Raw genomic sequence first — 18699 nt, 5'->3', positions numbered from 1 at the left:
GCTTAGAACAGACATGTCAAACACAAGGCCCGGGGGCTGGATCCGGCCCATGAAGTGGTTTCATGCGGCCCGCGAAGCCATCCTGGGAAAAAGTGAGGTAACGGCCCCCTCTGCCTTGGCCCTGGCCCAGAGACCCTCCTTCTGCCAGAGACCCTCAGATCTGTCCCACTCCTGCCCAGGCCCCCATAGGCACCCTTGATGCCAACGATGTAGAGCTGGCCACGCCCACCCAGTAGGCCATACACACTCTGGCCACGCCCACCCAGTAGGCCATGCCCACCCTGGCCATACCCACCCGGCCCCTTGAGGGCAACCTCAACACTGATGCGGCCCTCAATGAAATTGAGTTTGACACCCCTGGCTTAGAACCAAACGGTGGTCTGGAGTTTTGTTCCCAATGTGGAATAAAATAAGGCATTCGTCTTCCTTTTTCTTTTTTTCCAAAAATCTTTCAAGATGAAAAATCATTAGTATTAGCATTAGCCTATAAAACAGCAGACACAGGTTTCATCCACATCTTATTGTCAGAAAGTATTTGAGGAGAATTGGAGGTGAAGGAAGATCAGTTAAAAGTTTTAAAAAGTTAGAACCATTTGAGACTTGGGGTGGTGGTGGTGAAGATCACTGCTCACTTGGCAGGTGACTTTGCCGCTGCTTTAAATTGTTTACAGTAAGAAAGTTATTCGTGAGTAAGCAGTGCAATGATGTCTCATGAATTGGGCTCTTTTTTAGAGGGAGACTGCCAAATGTAAATTGTGCAATCAGCGTGTCCGTTAGAAAGCAAGAATATGGGGAGAACAGGGGCGTGCAGAATGGGTGAGAAATATGTGTGATGACAATTCTGCTCCAGCCTCAGAACTAAACTTGGTTGGTTCAAGTAGTTTTGTTCCAAGTCACAGAACATAAAACCCCCAACAAGCAAATTTGATTCAAACAAACATTCTGCCACCCTCACTTATATTCTGTAGCAAAACACCGAATCTGTCAAAAGTGCTGCTCTGAGCAAAAACAATTTCTTTCCTATTTCATGCACACACTGCCAGGGAAGTCTGTTTCTGCCATTCTATTTTATAGGCTGAATCTGTCACATCTTTTCTGTATTCAGCTCAATGGATATTTGTGCAGTAAGGCTCTAAAAACATGTTTTATCACTTTATTACTGCTTGAATCTTCTGCTACAGGACTTTTAAAAGCATTTCTCTTGCTATTTTTTTTCTAGTTTTGGATATGTACATTTACAGGTAGTCTTCACTTAAGAACAGGTTGCTTAATGACCATTGGAAATTACCACAGTACACCCCCCCCAAAAAAAATACTTTTGACTACACTTAAAGTTACAATTATTGTACACCCTGCAGTCACATGATCACATTTCAGGTGCTTGGCTTGCATTTATGTTGGACTGCAGAGCCCTGCCATCACGTGACCATAATTTGCAATGCTTTTGCCCAGTTTCTGGCACTTTTCGCTGGTTTCTGGCAAAAGGTACCCATGCGGGAGAATGGATTGGCTTAACAACCTTGTGTTCCATTGAACAACTGCAGTAACCATTTTACAACTGTCATAAAAATGGTTATAAATGCAGTTTAGTGACAGCAATTCCAGGTTCAGTTTTGTTCATTTTTAACATGAGGGCTTCCCTGTAGTGTGGACTCCCACACAACTTTTGTGACTGCATGATGAAATTTCCCCCTATTTCATGTACATTCATGTCTATAAGCCAAGACACTTGGTACAAATAACCATTACCTGTAATACTTTTTACACATTTTTGTGGGATTTAAACTATTAAATGAGAGTTTATCTCACTTTTCAACATAACCCAGGCCGGCAAAACTGAATTACAATGATAAAAAAAGCCCGCAAATATGCTTGGTACTCCAGCAGTTGGGCATTATGCATTATTTATTTACCAAATTCATACGTGACCAATTTCACTGAACTTACAAAGCATTACAGCAATGGAAATATCCCTAGCACGTGCAGCACTCTCAACAGTAAAGCATCCCACACAAATATAAAATTTCGAACAATCAAGAGTAAATCACGAAAACACCTACAGAATAATGAAACAAGCAGAGTAACACCTTACTATCGTCAACACACTAATAATCTCTATTACACAATTCGGTGACGGTTACACCATATCCTGCTGATCAGTTAACAAGGTAGCAATAGACAATCTTCAGCTCTTAAAATGCTTCTAAAATTATGTTTCCAATATTTTCCAGAAGCCACCACAGTAAGGGCATATTTAATACTCAAATGGAAGCTGTTCCATAATGCTGGTGGTATCTGGCTCCCTGCTGTAATCCTGAATTTATTTTAGAATAGGCTTTTTAAAAAAAATTCCCTTCCAACCAAACTGTTTCCCAATGTACAGGCAAGTCCCACAGCCCCGTGTTCTGACATTTTTCTTCCAAGTATGTAAATGAATATTCCCCCCCCCCCCCCCCCCCCGGTCAGAGAAAGAAGCCTACGTTTGCAGCTTGGAAGAAACTGCTGCTATTGCTGAAGCCGTTTGACCACATTTCCTTTTTAGAGATAAAATTGGTTTCCTCTTCATTGCTAGCTCTCTTTGGGTTTTATAGCTGTCATATCCTCTTTACAATCAGTTCCAACTTTTAAAATAAACCAGTGACCAAGTAAAATTACCTAAGTGGAGACCAAAGTCTTTTGAATGATTCGAACACTTTAGCCAGGAATCTTGATCAAGGAATATGCTGCTTTTCACTCATGCCACCTGCAAGTGGCACCAGGAAACCAAGATGCCTCTATTGACCGAGTTGTTACTTTACGCCCAAATAATGATGTTTGTTTTCTTCTCTCCTAAATTGCTTGAAGCCTTGGATCCTAGTGGAGGAGATGCTAAACAAATCTACACCAGCTGGGAGGAAGATCCAAGGACAAATTGCTCACGTCTGATAGCTCAGAATTCCGAAGAACTCCGATTAAGGCTATGTATAAACAATGCGTGCTATTTCACAGTCAGGCAAAGTAGCAGCCGAAATTTTATCTCATGAAAATTCATCTTGGGAACATTATTAACGCTAGGCTATATACAGAAATAACGTTTATATTTCAAGCTGCATCTGTTTTAAAAACGATACCTGTGATACACACATATACATTTTTTTCTAGTAAAATACAAAGAAAGTTCAAATGCAAAACTGCTTAAAATGAGCTTAGTACGTACATAAAATCTGAAATCCATTTTCAGCTGGAGCCTCCTGTTGCACCTTTAGTCAAGATTTACAAGGAAGGTTCCACTTGCCTTACTTTAAGTTAACACTACTACGAATCTGTGTAATATTAAATGCACGTGTACTGGAGAGCTAGAGCAGAAATTTGGGACAAGGGCCTACAAAATCTTCTCTCTCTGCCTTTTCCCAGGTAAAAGGGAGCTAGAATGGGCTACAGCAAATTATTCTTTCCTGGAAGCCTGGCATTCAAATATACAATAGCTGATCTTTTTTTCTAGTATTCAAATTGTTAAGAGGGAAAGCTATTTTAGCTTTGAGGTGACATAAAAAACCCTCATTATTTATCAACTTGTTTTCCATCATTAATGCAAATTTACATATAAGCAGTAAAGTAAAGTAAAGGTTCCCCCGCACATGCGTGCTAGTCGTTTCCGACTCTACGGGCCGGTGCTCATCTCCGTTTCAAAGCCGAAGAGCCAGCGCTTGTCCGAGGACGTCTCCGTGGTCATGTGGCCAGCATGACCAGATGCCAAAGGCGCATGGAACGCTGTTACCTTCCCACCGTAGTGGTCCCTATTCTTCTACTTGCATTTTTTACGTGCTTTCGAAGTGCTAGGTTGGCAGAAGCTGGGACGAGTAACAGGCGCTCACTCTGTTACGCGGCACTCAGGATTCGACCCGCCGAACTGCCGACCTTCTGATCGACAAAGTTCAGCATCCTAATCCACTGAGCCACCGCGTCCCATATAAGTAGTACAGACACTAATTTTAGACGTACGAGTTTAATACACAACTTTTCACTGGGACTCTTTACAAAAGTATCTTGAAAGAAACATCATGACTCAATGCCCGACAGTGAGCAGTCAATAGTGATGGTTAGAAGCTTATGCGTTAACAAGCAGCTGCTTTGAACAGAAGTGAAAGTCTACTGCAAGCCAAGTCAGCAATTTGAAATTGTAGCACCTTGGATAACACATCAATTTCGCTAACTATCTGCTGGAGCCTATTTTCGGTGGTAAGATATTAAAATGTATAAAGGAAATGTTATGAATTACAGAAGTTTTAACTCCAATAATGATTTTCACAATATCCAAGAATATGAACTGTATCTTTATTGATGCTCCTGATTTCTGAGGAAACGAGCATGTTTTAGTGTCACAAAAGCATCCTAATGTTTCTCAGATGGCAACTTTCTATCTTTGAGCTGCCCACCACCAATGGACTCTCAAATCCATGAAACACATATCCTATGACACTCTATCAACTGCATTTTATGGTATGAAGCTTACACACAAATGCACAAGAACATTTACATCCTGATATGTAATTTAGCACTCGGGCCCAGTATTAAAGGTAAAGGTAAAGGTTCCCCTGCACACATGTGCTAGTCGTTTCCGACTCTAGGGGCCGGTGCTCATCTCCGTTTCAAAGCCGAAGAGCCAGCGCTTGTCCGAGGACGTCTCCGTGGTCATGTGGCCGGCATGACTAGACGCCAAAGGCGCACAGAACGCTGTTACCTTCCCACCGTAGTTGTCCCTATTTTTCTACTTGCATTTTTACGTGCTTTCGAACTGCTAGGTTGGCAGAAGCTGGGATGAGTAACAGGCGCTCACTCTGCTACGCGGCACTCGGGATTCGACCCGCCAAACTGCCGACCTTCTGATTGACAAGCTCAGCGTCCTAACCCACTGAGCCACCGCCTCCCTTATTACTAAGGGACTAAGTATTACTAAGCTACTATTACTAATGTAAGCTTCTATAGAAAGCCAGTTCAGACTATATGTATTCTAAAGTTGTCAAAAATCTTTTTTTTTCTCCTTTTTAAAAAGACAACTGAATCATTCCTAACTCAACTGAATGCATGTAACTGACCAACTGCCAGCCATCAGTTAGTGAGTCAGCACTGTCACAGCCACCACATGGAAACCGTAAAATAGTAAGAACATCCCACTGCATTGGAATTTGTTTTCAGTCATATTCCCAGCAACTATATCTATCATGCATTCTTACAGAATAGACTCAGGTGAGTCACTGCTCAAATATCATCCTATACACTTCTCCTATTCACAGAACTACAGTTAACAGTCTGTCTGCTTATTAGATACGGCAACGAAGCCTGAATGTTTATCTCAACTGACTCTGAATCATCTTACTAAACTAGACAAATGAAATGGCATTCTCATGTTGTAGTTTTACTAAGCACCATTAAGTAGAACAAAATAGTGCTGCAGTGGCAACAAAGAACGGCTTGTATTTTATCAGCTTCTCTGAAAACTTTGCTGCAATCTGACCGACGTGCTTAGGAGAAATCTTTCAAATGGCTGACAAGTATTCTTTGTGATAATAAACAGCAACTTTAGAAAAAATAAATAACAGTTTATCCTTATAATTACAACAGCAGCAGTGTTAAGGGTAATATATATTCCACGTCTACCTAGAAGTCACACCTGGAAATCTTTGCCAAGCAACAGCATACTGGATCACTTTGATCTGTGACTGGCCAAACGGTGTTCTCTACTGTTTACATCACAAACATTCCAAAGCAAAACCCAACATCAATTACGCAGAAGGGCAACCTGCCACCACTGTTTTAAAAGGGACAGACATACCCTTCGAAAACCTACCAGGTCTCTAATTACAAACACTCCTTTCTCAAGCTGTCTAGCCTTTAAAATATAAACACTGCAACTGAGGTGATAAAATACCTCAAAAGAATAGGGGGCTAATTACCGTGGTCCTGTCCGGTGACTTACAAGCAGCAAAGTAGCTCTTAAACACACTTTTCGGAATAGGTTGGCCTTCAGTTTAACACGTTTAAACTTAAAACGGGCCAAGTGTTCGAAGAATTTGTGTGTGTGTGTGTATCCATGATAGGAAACAAACCTGTCTAGCTTGACTACCTGTCTCCCATAGCATCTGCCTGAGCAGTTCAATATGGCAGGCCTTGTACTCCAGTTTCCATCAGTGAAACCATGAATGAAACTGAGCTTTAATTATGCTCTAGGACAGGGGTCCCCAACCCTCAGTCCGTGGACCAATACCGGGCCACGGCACGCCAGCAACCGGTCGGCACAAACAAGCAAAAGCCCCATCTGCAGGATGCAGGCAGCACACGAAACCACGCACCCTCCGGTCCGCGGAAAAACCTCTCTCCACGGAACCGGTCCCTGGTGCCCAAAAGGTTGGGGACCTCTGCTCTAGTAGTCCCTTCACTCAGCATGAAAACGTTAAGAACTATATTGCTAGTTGTGCAAAGCCAAATACCTACCTTGTCCATAACTTGGTTGCTTCCAAGGTGGAAATCCAAAGCTATAACCTAGGTACAACATATACCTAACATTTTCCTTAATACTTGGCTTTTCAGAGGTATACTTCTCCTGGTATATGTATCGTGTGACCATGATGATTAGTAGCACCCACCAGTACTAGTGCCTTCCTCTATGAATCTACCTAAGCGGTTCTTAATGTCGCTTTTACGGTTAAGCTGTGTAAAGAGGAACGAGAGCTGCCCAGCAAACTACAGAAATTCAAGTCTCTTATGCCTCCGTTTGTAATACACGTAAGTCCTCAACGTACGACCACAACTGAGCCCATCATTTTTGTTAAGTGAGACGCTTGTTAAGTGAGTTTTGCCATTTTATGACTTTCTTGCCACAGTTGTTAAGTGAATCACTGCAGTTGTTAAGTAACACGGTTGTTAAGTGAATCTCGCTTCCCCATTGACTTTGCTCATCAGAAGGTCCTAAAAAGGATGCTGCAACCGTCATAAGTATGAACCAGTTGCCAAGCATCTGAATTTTTGATCATGTGACCATGGCCATAAGTCACTTTAGTCAGTGCCACTGCAACTTTGAACGGTCACTACATGAACTGTTGTAAGTCGAGGACTACCTGTAATGAACCCAAGGAAAGGTGTGGTTCTTGTTTCTGTGTAAAATGTTCTCCCAAATGTAGTGGGAGATCTTGCTTTTTGGGGGTTTTGTAATGCCAAAGGCAACAACTTCTCTTCAACCTTATTGCCACCAAGCCCTGTCACTACTGCCGTTTTGCAAGAGCACAAATATTATCATTCCTATTTCCCTTTCCCCTGTAATTTTTCTCTTCCTCATTGTTTTTAAGCTGTAATTTGCTTCCTTTTGTCTCTTTTTCAAATGCTTATTTATTTATTCGCTCTGATTTGTATGGTCGCCCGTCTCATCTAAGCAACTCCGGATGGCTTAGGATTGCCGGCGGGTGATCCCCAGGGGGACGGCGTTCTCTGTGGGCGCGCCTGCCCTATGGAATCAACTGCCAACGGAACTTCGGACTGCCCCTGACCTTCGTTCGTTTCGCCGGGACCTAAAAACCTGGCTCTTTGAGCTATCTGGCCTGGACTGAGGGGTTTTAATGATTTTAATTTGTGATTTTGACTTTTTGGGGCTATACTTAATTTAATTTTATTTTAATTTTATATTGTATTGTTTTTAAATTCTGCCCTGTAAACCGCCCTGAGTCCTTCGGGAATAGGGCGGTATATAAACCAAACAAACAAACAAACAAACAAACAAACAAACAAACAAACAAACAAACAAATAAATAAATAAATGGCTCCTAACAGGTTAGAAACAATCCAGTAGAACAGGTTCAAACTCAATAGACTGTACAAATGTATTAAAATGGTCTGTTTCATACTAATTCATACTTGTAATTCAATGTATTCTGCCTCGTATTAGGTAAGATTACATATTTTTGCACCATCTAATTTTCTGCTCCTTGATGTCTTTTAGAGGTGGCCTAAAGATATGACTTTTGAAGTGAAATATAAAGACAGTTAAGTACATATGGACACATTAGCATAGAGGAATCAATGGGGCCCTTGGTACTCTCTGAGCTTGGTTGTTCTCTTGTAGACATTTCATTACTGTACTAGGTAACATCATGAGTGCATCAGTAGAAGGGTCACTACTGTAAGGTGAATCACAGTCTAGAATGAGATGAGGGAAATTTGGCCATCACTAATTATGGATCATTAACAAAAAATTAAACACAGTATGGTTCCTCTTGTGCCAAAGCAAGCTCAAAGTAGGAAGTCTATGTTCAAAGTAGTTTAGCAGGAACAATAAAAAGAAATTAAGACGAAGTTAGGTTCAATTTTCATTCATTTCTATTCATCAGACATGTTGAATTAGGCTCAAGATTTAAGATTAGGAATTTGGGTAACTTCACAAAAATTAGGCGGATACAAATATAATGTCCACAAATGGATTTGCTTCCAATTTGATGGGAAATAATATACCGTATATACGATAAATATTGGTATAATGCAATAAAGTTGGGTCATTATAGGTGGGCTGGAAGTCCCAGCAGTGGTGACGGCAAACTCAGACCTTTATAAAGAATATAAATGCATCAAATTGAAGAATCATGTCCACTGACGTGAAGCTGGCATTTTATTTCAATGTTTTATTTCAAAATACATACACAGAAAAGCATCAAAAGAAGCTGGACCACCACGGCGAGGTCTTTTCTTTTTATCTTCATAGGGAAAGCAAAATTTAATTCAAAGGTTCGTGTCCTGTAATCATAATTATTACAATGTACAACTTATTTTTGAATGCGTGTGTAAGACTGATGGAAGGCGGCTGAAAACAGAAGACGTAGCATTATGCTGGTCTTCACAGCAAATTATTATAATGTGGCAACCAGCAAAGAAACATCAGTTTCTATGAATGGTTTAACACAGCAATGTAATTAAACCCTATTAAAATTACTTCCTTTATCTGTAAATAAATGATACTCTATGACCCAATGAAATGAGGAGGGGGGGAATGAATGAATAAAAGTCTACAAATGAATTGCAGTGTTTTCCCTTAAGCACTTATTCATGGTAAGACCACCATGATTGCCAGCTGGCATTCTGCCACACATCTGGACAACAAACCTCACAGGAATAACCAATATACTGCTCAGCTTTGGAACAGTGTCAATCAAGTGACAGCAGTTTACAAGAAGTGAAAGACCAACTTCTATTCTACCGTCTGAAGAGGCAGCAGATGGGGTCCTCCCTTGTCATTTTGAGAACGAGGGTTTACGAAGTCAGCAAGGCTTAAAAACAATTAAGGAAAAAGTTGTTGCAACAAGAGCAGGGGAGCTTTTTTCCTACCAGGAGAAGAATAGCGACCTGTAATGGCAACAGATAAGGGACGCAGTGGCTCAGTGGGCTAGGTCGAATCCCGAGTGCCGCATAGCAGAGTGAGCGCCTGTAACTCGTCCCAGCTTCTGCCAACCTAGCAGTTCGAAAGCACGTAAAAAGGCAAGTAGAAAAATAGGAACCACTCCGGTGGGAAGGTAACAGCGTTCCGTGAGCCTTTGGTGTCTCGTTATGCCGGCCACATGACCACGGAGACGTCCTCGGACAAGCGCTGGCTCTTCGGCTTTGAAATGGAGATGAGCACCGGCCCCTAGAGTCGGAAACGACTAGCACGCACGTGCGGGGGAACCTTTACCTTTACCTTTAATGGCAACAGATGATGAAGCCGCTGACATTTTTCTCCCATCGCTCCTTCCTCCTGCGTAACAAACAGAAGAAACAAGACTGCTCTTGCTGAATTAATATCCATAATATCCCGCTGGGATGAAATTAGGAAAGACCCAAGTACAGCTGTTAGACTACAACTGCCTACTTCTTTTGGATGATGTTACTCAATTTCACTCTGAGCGCACAAGAGGCTTCCAACAATCCTATTAAATCTCAACAGTGCGGTGTGATGTTCCAGTGCAATGGGGAAAAAAGGGCTTCGGAATGTGCAGAGAATAAAAGCAGCACCTGTCTCTGATTCATTGCAGCAGCCACATATGTTTCCAGATTTGCAGAGTTGCTGCTGGGAGGCTTTCACAGCAGCCACCCCCCTCCTGGAAATGGTGCAGTTGCTTTAATGAGTCACATATCGATCCTACATCTGTGCCCCTACACAGTCTGAACCACTTAGTCCAATCTGAAGCATACAGAAGCCTAATCACAAAATACTTTGCCCCAGCGTGCACATTTGGATGCAAACATATGTAGGTATAAACTTGCCAAACTCTTTTGTTTATTTATCTGGATTTCCCACATACGGACTAAACAGAACAGGAGCTAGATAAAACTCAGATCTCTTAAAATATCGGAAGTGTTTTAGGCTACCCTTGGGGAAGACCACTGAGCCCATACGAGCCCTGGCAAAACAGGAATTTTCGGCTCACTCTCTCTACAACCTCCATCCTGGCTGGAAGTGATGAAAGGAAAACGTGACACAGTGCCTGAACGACTCTTAGAAATCGTCCTGAATCTCGTGGTCACTGGTAGTGAAAAGTGGCTGAGTTATCAAGGAGGGTCAGGATTGATCTTACTTGTAGGACTCATCCCAGGATATGACTCACTGCCCAACCCAGCCTTGCTCCCACTCTCCACTCTCAAAAAAGACAGGTGATCCACGTGTCCTTTGCTGGCGTTTCAAGTGTGCTAACCTGGTCCAATGCACTCCTCCTCCCGTGGCTAAGCCACAGAAGCCTCATTCCACACACAATAGTCTCTACTTTCCAAAGAGGTTTACCAGGGCTTACGGCCATTCCTGCGTTCCAAATTTGGCAGTTCTCGACTTAAAACCATTCGTTTAGTGATTGTTCAAAGTTGCAACAGCAGCGAAAAAAGATCATTTTTCACACTTACAACCGCTGCAGCATCCTCACGATCATGGCTACGTGATCGGAATCTGGCCATGTGTCAAATGACTCATGACAGCTGCAGCGTCCCGGGTTCATGTGATCACCATCTGCTACCTTCTGACAAGCAAAGTCCGTGGGGAAGCCAGATTCATTTCACAACTGCATTACTAACTTAACTGCTGTGACTTACTTAGCAACTGTGGCAAGGTCGTAAAATGGGGCCAAACTCACTTAACTGTCTTGCTTAGCAACAGAAAATTTGGGGTTTAATTATGATCATATGTTGGGGACTACCTTCTCACTTGCAGCCACTGCTGTCACCGATGCCGCACCTATTGCCATGGTGCTGTATGTCCTCAACAAGCTACCTAAAATAAATACATGAACATGAGATACATAATTATTTTTTCCCTGACTCATCGTGGCCTGAAGCTTTACTTTGTATAATATGATCTTGCCGTAATGGAATGACAAAGTGACAATAATGGAAACTGTTTGCTACCGTGTATGTTGTAATAGTTGTAAAACCGATTCTACAATCTTTTTTGGCAGTGGATATTAAACAAACACCAGGGTAATTAAGTCAGTAGTTTGTTATGGGAGCAGTTTTGCTGAAAATCAGAAGTGCCAGTTTTGAGCAAAACCATCATAAAAAATGCAGTCACGTGAACACGGGATGCTACAAATGACTGTAAATTGATCACATGCCTGCAGAGGGGGCCCCACCATCACAATTTTGAATCTGGGTTGTAAGTCCCCTTTTTCAGGTCGGTTGTAACTCTGAACAGTTGCTAAGTAACAAATCATTAGCTGAGGAGTACTGGCATTACCAAAGATCATATAAACCAGGGTTCTCCAATCTTGGCAATTTTATGACTTGTGGACTTCAACTCCCAGGGCTGGCTGAGGAATTCTGGGAGTTGAAGTCCACAAATCGTAAAGTTGCCAAGGCTGGAGAACCCTGATATAAACAGCATAGTCCCCAGGAAATGAATATTTATAACATGTCCGTCTTACAGGCTTTTATCCAATAGGATAGCTCTTACTCTGAGAGCTGTTATTTTCCCCAAGGGTAACAAGCAGCCATGTACAAGATGCCAATTTTACCGGATCAACCGTAAAAAGCAAAAGGAAGTACTGATGTTTTAAGGCCGTTGCTGTCCTAGTCGCCTTTTTCTCACCAGCTGTTTCCCTTTTAGTACAGACAACCTGCCACAGGAAGCTGATCAGTTAGTCTTGATGTTATCTTTGGTACCTGAACACTTAGTGAAACTATGGCAGGATCATATCGTACAAAGTAAAGCTTCAGGCCATGATGAGTCAGAAGAAAAATAATTATTTATCTCATGTTCATGTATTTATTTTGGGTATCTTGTAGCAGCCCCAGCAGCAATTTTCATATAGTGTACTTATCAACAGAAAAATTGTAATGAATCTACTCCAGTTCGCACCATCTAAATATTTAGAAGTTTCACCACTTAACATACCTAATGCAATAATAGTTCAGCCGCCGCAAATGTTTTCACCAAAAGTGGATGAGGAACTGCTGGATTGAAAGTTTCAGGACAGAGACACAACTGAGGTGTTTCCTACATTGTTTTATGATAAAATGCTTAGAATATATCCATTGTGCATCTACAATTGCAAGCTAATTTTTTAATTAAGAAGGAATTCTTTTCTGACGCTGATAGGTGAACATTTTAAATTTATATACATAAATTCTACGTATGGGACAAAATTAACTATTCTAGCACCAAGTGCTTTAATGTACCACTTTTGTTAAAATGAACAATTCCATTCATTAAGCTAAGTGTCACGTTTAGAAAGCCTACTGCACATAGCTAAATGAACAATATAACTTTAGCGAACAGTTAAGTCTTTATTGTTCTTTATGCTAGAATAATTGCTTGTTGCTTGATCCGTACTAAGGGCACAGTGCACAAAAATAGGAAAATTGTATTCACTGAATTATTTCTCACTCTCATGCATACATACACACCTTAAGGAACACTTTCACATGTAATAGAAGGTAAAGGTAACTTTTGAGAATTCCATTGTCAGAAGACATACTTAATGTTCTATGAGTTTACGAGTGCCATGCATAATTACTATAGTTTTTATAAAACCTGCTGATATCGACTATTAATTCAAATAAGTAACATCTTAACGTCAGTTGGAAATCACATAAACCAGAGATAAATATCAAAAGGGCAATTATACTGCAATGCATGTTTTTAGCTGCTTTCTTCTTTCACAAAGCAAATGATATTGTATAAATAACATCAAAATCTGAATAACAGACGTGGCACTACGATTGTCCCAATATATTTATTAAGAATAATATAGCTTAATATTTCATTACTAATATTATAGCTTAATATTTCATTTGTTAAACCATGGAAGAAAAGTAATAGTAATCAGAGCTTCTTTGTAGTTTATTCTCTTCTACTGAGATTAAAACAAAGTTAAAAAAACAAATCCCACAACAAATTAAATGAACAACTGCAAAGTAAGTTCAGGTTTATAAGTAATGTATCTCCAAACTTTAACATGGCCAATTTAAAAGTTTATTTCAAAAGTGGTACTCTTAAGAAGACTAGTTTTTTTAAAGAAAACTTTTATTCAACAAAATGTTCTTAAAATATTAATTACAATCACAAAAATTGGTAGTTACACAGGTAGACAAGGATTTCTCAGAAATACAACCCATAATATGCAGTTTGGCTCCAGAATCCTAAAAATGCAATCCGCCACCAAACCAAAGCCTGTTAGTTGTGCTTTGCCAGCAACCAAAGCAGAATTTGGGGCTAAAAAAAATTAAGGGGAGGTTTTCCATGTAAAAATTCAACCCAAATTGAATATACCAGGGAAAAGTGAAAGTAGAAGTGATTGTCAATTTCTGCTTGCCACTATAGTATTTTGGTTCCCTGACCGTGACAGACCCAAATTATGGAAAACGGCATGAAAATAGCAACGGCATGACAATAGCAACACAAGGCTCCATGGGATTTGGGTACGCTGCAAAGGATTGCATAGAAAAACCAGCAAACTTAATTATGTGTGTTTGCAACAAATTAAACATTGTGAGAAATATGTCGCTGGATGCCCCTCCCCTACTTAAGATTTTTTTCTGACCAATAATTATACTTGTTTAGAGGTGAAGTTAAAATGAGAAGCTTGAAGAAAAAGGGACACATTTTTAAACTGGGTGTGCAAAACATTCTGACCTGTTCCAATAATTTAAGTGCATTTGTAAGAACGGAGCATTTTCAGAATACAAGGAACAGGATGAAATGTTAAATGATGGAACACTGTGTATAAGAAAATAGCTATTTGTGTTGCTATATAATTCCTTTTAGAGGTCTATGTATAGAAAAAAAATCAGGTTACTACAAGATTTTTCTTCTGATTTTTTTTATAAAAAAGGATTGGTGAAATAGAACAATATACAGCTATTAAAGAAGCGCCCATGGTCTGGAGAATTATAAGCAAATTTATCTTTTACATTTTACATTACTCAATAATGAAGAGCATAATTTATTTTGTTCTTATACTAGGGTGAAAGTAGATTTCAAATACATCCGGTGCAGATTTTGTGAATTTCAATAGGCAAAATATAGTAATGTTAGGCAAAAGTAGACCAAAGCAATTTGGGGATTCTAAAAATACACATGGAATTAATTCAGGGTGAGATTATTTTAACTGACTACTTTTGAAAGAAAAACAAATATTATCTGTGTTTTCTAATATGTACCCTTTTCTACAAGGATTTCCTGTATCTATGTAGATGAACTGCCATATGTTAAGTTGACTATCAACTGAAATCATCTGAATGCTGAATTGGAATCTGACTGTTCTGAATGCTGTCAGAATGTAGATAAAAGATTACATTTCATGAAGCAACATTTTCCCTTTTCTTTAAAAGAGATATTATTTCATGGAAATGCAACACAATTTTCTCTTCTTTCTTTTCCAACACCCAATGCTTTTTAATTTCTCCATACCCTAACACATCATTGCTATCTGTTGACATCCAACCAAAATCTTTGTATACCATGTGTATTTCACCATTTAGCAAAAGGCGTATTACACAGGGTTATAGAGGAAAACATAGCAGCTCTTAAGGATAATATTGTGCATACAAGTTTTAAACAAGTTTCAATAATGAAAACAAATATCTAAAGGCCACCACACTTCTAATAGGCAGAAAAATATTCTTTATAAACAGGCAGAAATTTATCTACAGTATTGTTACTGAAACGGCAATTTGGGGCTTCAGAATATTTTGCAGACAGCACGGACAATGTGCTGGAAATAGCAGAGTTTCAGGCAACTACGGTAATCTCCATAAAAATGGATATGTGTATGACAGTAGCACATTCATTCCATGTAATGCTTAAAGTTTGTTTTAAAACCTCTAGAAGACAGATCTAGATGGCTGCCATCTATCCTTTTGTCCTTACCTTGCCTCCCTCTCTTTCAAAGTCAACATATTCTCGGGTTGGTGTTTGCCGCTGCTCCCCCTGCCAGCTGGCCGGAAAAAACTGGAGAGACAGATTGGTTCCTGTGGCCACAAAAGCCTTTTAGAAAAATCAATACAAACAGGATCAGGGAGCAAGACATTACATAAATTATGCAAGCAGTCATTTATTTTTACATCGGTTTATGTCTTAAAGCTGAACTGCACAGAGGATACTCAAAAGTCCCAAACATGGACTCATCGTTTTTCTTAAGGACTGAGTTACAGACATCTGATTTCATTTTGACAATATTTGCTACAGGTTGCTGGAAAAATAAGATACTTATATGGAATCAATACTTTTTATTATAAATTGTTCTTGGAGACGTTACAATTCCAAGTACCGTCTGAAACTCCTGCATGAGTTTTTAGCCCTCAAATGTTTTGTAAGGTACATTTTCCCCGCTCCTGGTAATTTTATAAAAAAGCGCTTTCAGTTTTAGTTACATTTATTTACCTTTGCTTTACTACTCAGAATCGTGTGGGGAGCTTAGTGTAGTACAGCAAGGCTAAGCGTTCTTTACTGAAACTTTGTCAATTTCAAATTCTTTCCATCACTCGCACAAATAGAGGAACACAAGACCGGTGTATCTATTGCACAAGCTGACTAGAGGAACTGCAAGGGAGGAAAATGACTGCAGATATTGAAAGTAACATTTTCATTCAAACCTTACTTCAGACATGCTGCAGAAATATTAATTAACCCCTTTCTACTGAAGTCAAGAATTTGTAAATTCAACTGTATGCATCTCTTCAAAAAACCGAAAGCTCGGAGCAAAGCAAACTGTGTGCCAAAGGGAACCAAGCAAATACAAAGAGTTTCAAAATGTACATAATGATGCTTTGGGAATCAATTCAGGAATAAAACAAGACTTTGTAAGGGAGCAAACCCATTGCCAGAATAACTCTTCTAACAGCAAAGTCAGGTGATTGTGTATCTGTATTAAATCAACATGATTCCAGGAAATAAGGCAACAAATCAGTCACCTCCCTTGAGATACAATCCTTAAGGGGTATTTTAGGTATTAATATCACAGATGAGATGAGGACAAAGAAGAAATCCCATTCATATTTTTTTTCCAAAATGTACAAAATATATTGCACATGCAGAAAACAGAAAGCTAGAGAGACCTTTACATCATTTGAATTTATCATTAAGTCAGATCTCCTCCCCTTTGCGGGGTTTTTTTTTAAAAAAAGATTTGTTTCCAATCTGAATTATATTTTTCATTTTTGCATTTCTGGAAATGTAGGAGCAAGGGTCAGAAATACTGTGTGTTAACTGTAGCCATGGACAATATAGTCAAGCCTTGCACTGCAGAAGTACGTCTATGCTCAGATGAATATAGCAATGGTGGAGGGATTTAACTAAAGTTCTTGCATGAGGAAAAGGCACCACTTTGATGGCCAGGGGCTAACAAGTAACTGGGATGGGGAGACTTATGGGAGAGATTCAGGACAAACAGTGGGTATGAAATAAATAAATAAATAAATGTTATAAATAAACCACAAACAGTGGGCATGAAATAAATGGACATTTTCATGAATGTAGAAAGTTTTGCAAGGGACTTTAAAAAGATGATGGTAATTCTATGTTAAGGAATACATTTTCGTTTTCATACATCTCTTGCCAAATTACAGTAGGAAATGACAGGAGCTCCAGGAATTGGGGAAAAAAAGAGACACATATTTCCTAGAGCTCATAAACTACATGTAATTCTTCCACGCTTTAAACTGTATGGTAATTAAATGATAATGTCCAAAGCTAGTTTAAAGTTTCAAACCTGAACTTTTGGCATTATGTAATATGGTACACAAAGGTTTTGGGTGGGTGAGAAGGAAAAGGGTCACAGACAGTACAAGCCTCATGGTTTAGGCTGATAAAAGTCTGAAATGGGAAGTTCTTTTTTCCCCCCTGGAACTGGAATTTCCTACTTAGGGCTGAATTTATACCACATCCTTTTGTTATAGGTACATAATGACAGAATCAAAATACAGTTCAGAGAACCCCACTGTGTTAAGAAGACTACATTTGTAAGACATGTGGAATAAAGATAAATCTCCTTATGATCTCTGTTAAAAATGGAGGAAGGCCACAAGTGAAATAATGCCTCAGAAATAATATATTTAAATTTGTCTGCAGTGTAGGTGGTGAAGTGAGACTCAAATGTTACTTTCTTGCAACCTACAAAGGTTATCAGCATATTCGTTGATGTTAATTTTTTAGACACAAGGTTTATAGTAAACAAACTATCTGTATTACCAATTTTGCATTAAAAACACATGAATGAGCTGCTAAATGAATATAAGTAACCACATGTGGTCTTGAGATTTGTCCATAAAATAAATTAAAATATTCAACAACCATTCACAGAGATGGCATTCTTCCAGATTATCTTATCAAAACAGTTGTCTCAGAACTCTGTAACAACTTTAAGAGACTTAAAATTTGAGATTGTGACTGCTGGGAAAGATAGCATTTACACAGGAACAAATCAGTCATTTTTATTTGTAACAAAAATAGTAAACTAGTTGTTGGGAACTTGTCTTTTTGTGCTATTATGGTTTGAAAAACTACCCGCATTCAAACTCAGTTCAATTAAAAGAATTCAAACAGTGTATCATAAAACTTTCTTGACAACAGCCAATGAACAATCTTCTTAGGTACTTCAAATGATACAATGTTTGTGATTAAACAGATTTTATTCTGATAGATAGGACTAATTTTTACACTATCATAAAATTCTAGGTATATTGTTTGCCTTAATAGTTGAACATAATCTACCATCTTTTTACTTTTTAAAATATATACTTTAAAAAGGTAAAGGTTCCCCCGCACATGCGTGCTAGTCGTTTCCGACTCTAGGGGCCGGTGCTCATCTCCGTTTCAAAGCGAAAGAGCCAGCGCTTGTCCGAGGACGTTTCTGTGGTCACGTGGCCGGCATGACTAGACGCCAAAGGCGCACGGAACGCTGTTACCTTCCCACCGGAGTGGTCCCTATTTTTCTACTTGCATTTTTTGTGCTTTCGAACTGCTAGGTTGGCAGAAGCTGGGACGAGTAACAGGCGCTCACTCTGTTACGCGGCACTCGGGATTCGGCCCGCCAAACTGCCGACCTTCTGATCGACAAGCTCAGCGTCCTAACCCACTGAGCCACCGCGTCCCTTATATATACTTTATGTAAGTTTTAATATAACTGACAAACAAAATACAGTCTATGTATGAATGTTCCATAATACCACTTGTTCTGGAACTAAAAGAAACTATGGATCCAAATGAGAAATGTATGCACT

The 18699-nt window shown here is 39.5% G+C and overlaps 1 protein-coding gene across 4 annotated transcripts in view; it reads right to left on the bottom strand.

Moving 5' to 3' along the window:
* The window catches only part of CBFB (core-binding factor subunit beta), a 45011-nt gene that overhangs the window by 19402 nt on the left and 6910 nt on the right, over positions 1-18699 (bottom strand). For all 4 annotated transcript variants that reach the window (XM_081336202.1, XM_081336200.1, XM_081336203.1 and 1 more), the window contains exon 3: positions 15350-15466. In XM_081336202.1, coding sequence (XP_081192328.1) covers positions 15350-15466 — 117 coding nt within the window. The remainder of the gene's footprint in view (positions 1-15349; positions 15467-18699) is intronic.

The sequence above is a fragment of the Vipera berus genome, assembly GCF_964194415.1.
Source record: "Vipera berus genome assembly, chromosome: 10".
NCBI lineage: Eukaryota > Metazoa > Chordata > Lepidosauria > Squamata > Viperidae > Vipera > Vipera berus.
Note: the sequence above shows the minus strand (reverse complement) of the source record. Positions and strands in the feature narration are given on the sequence as shown.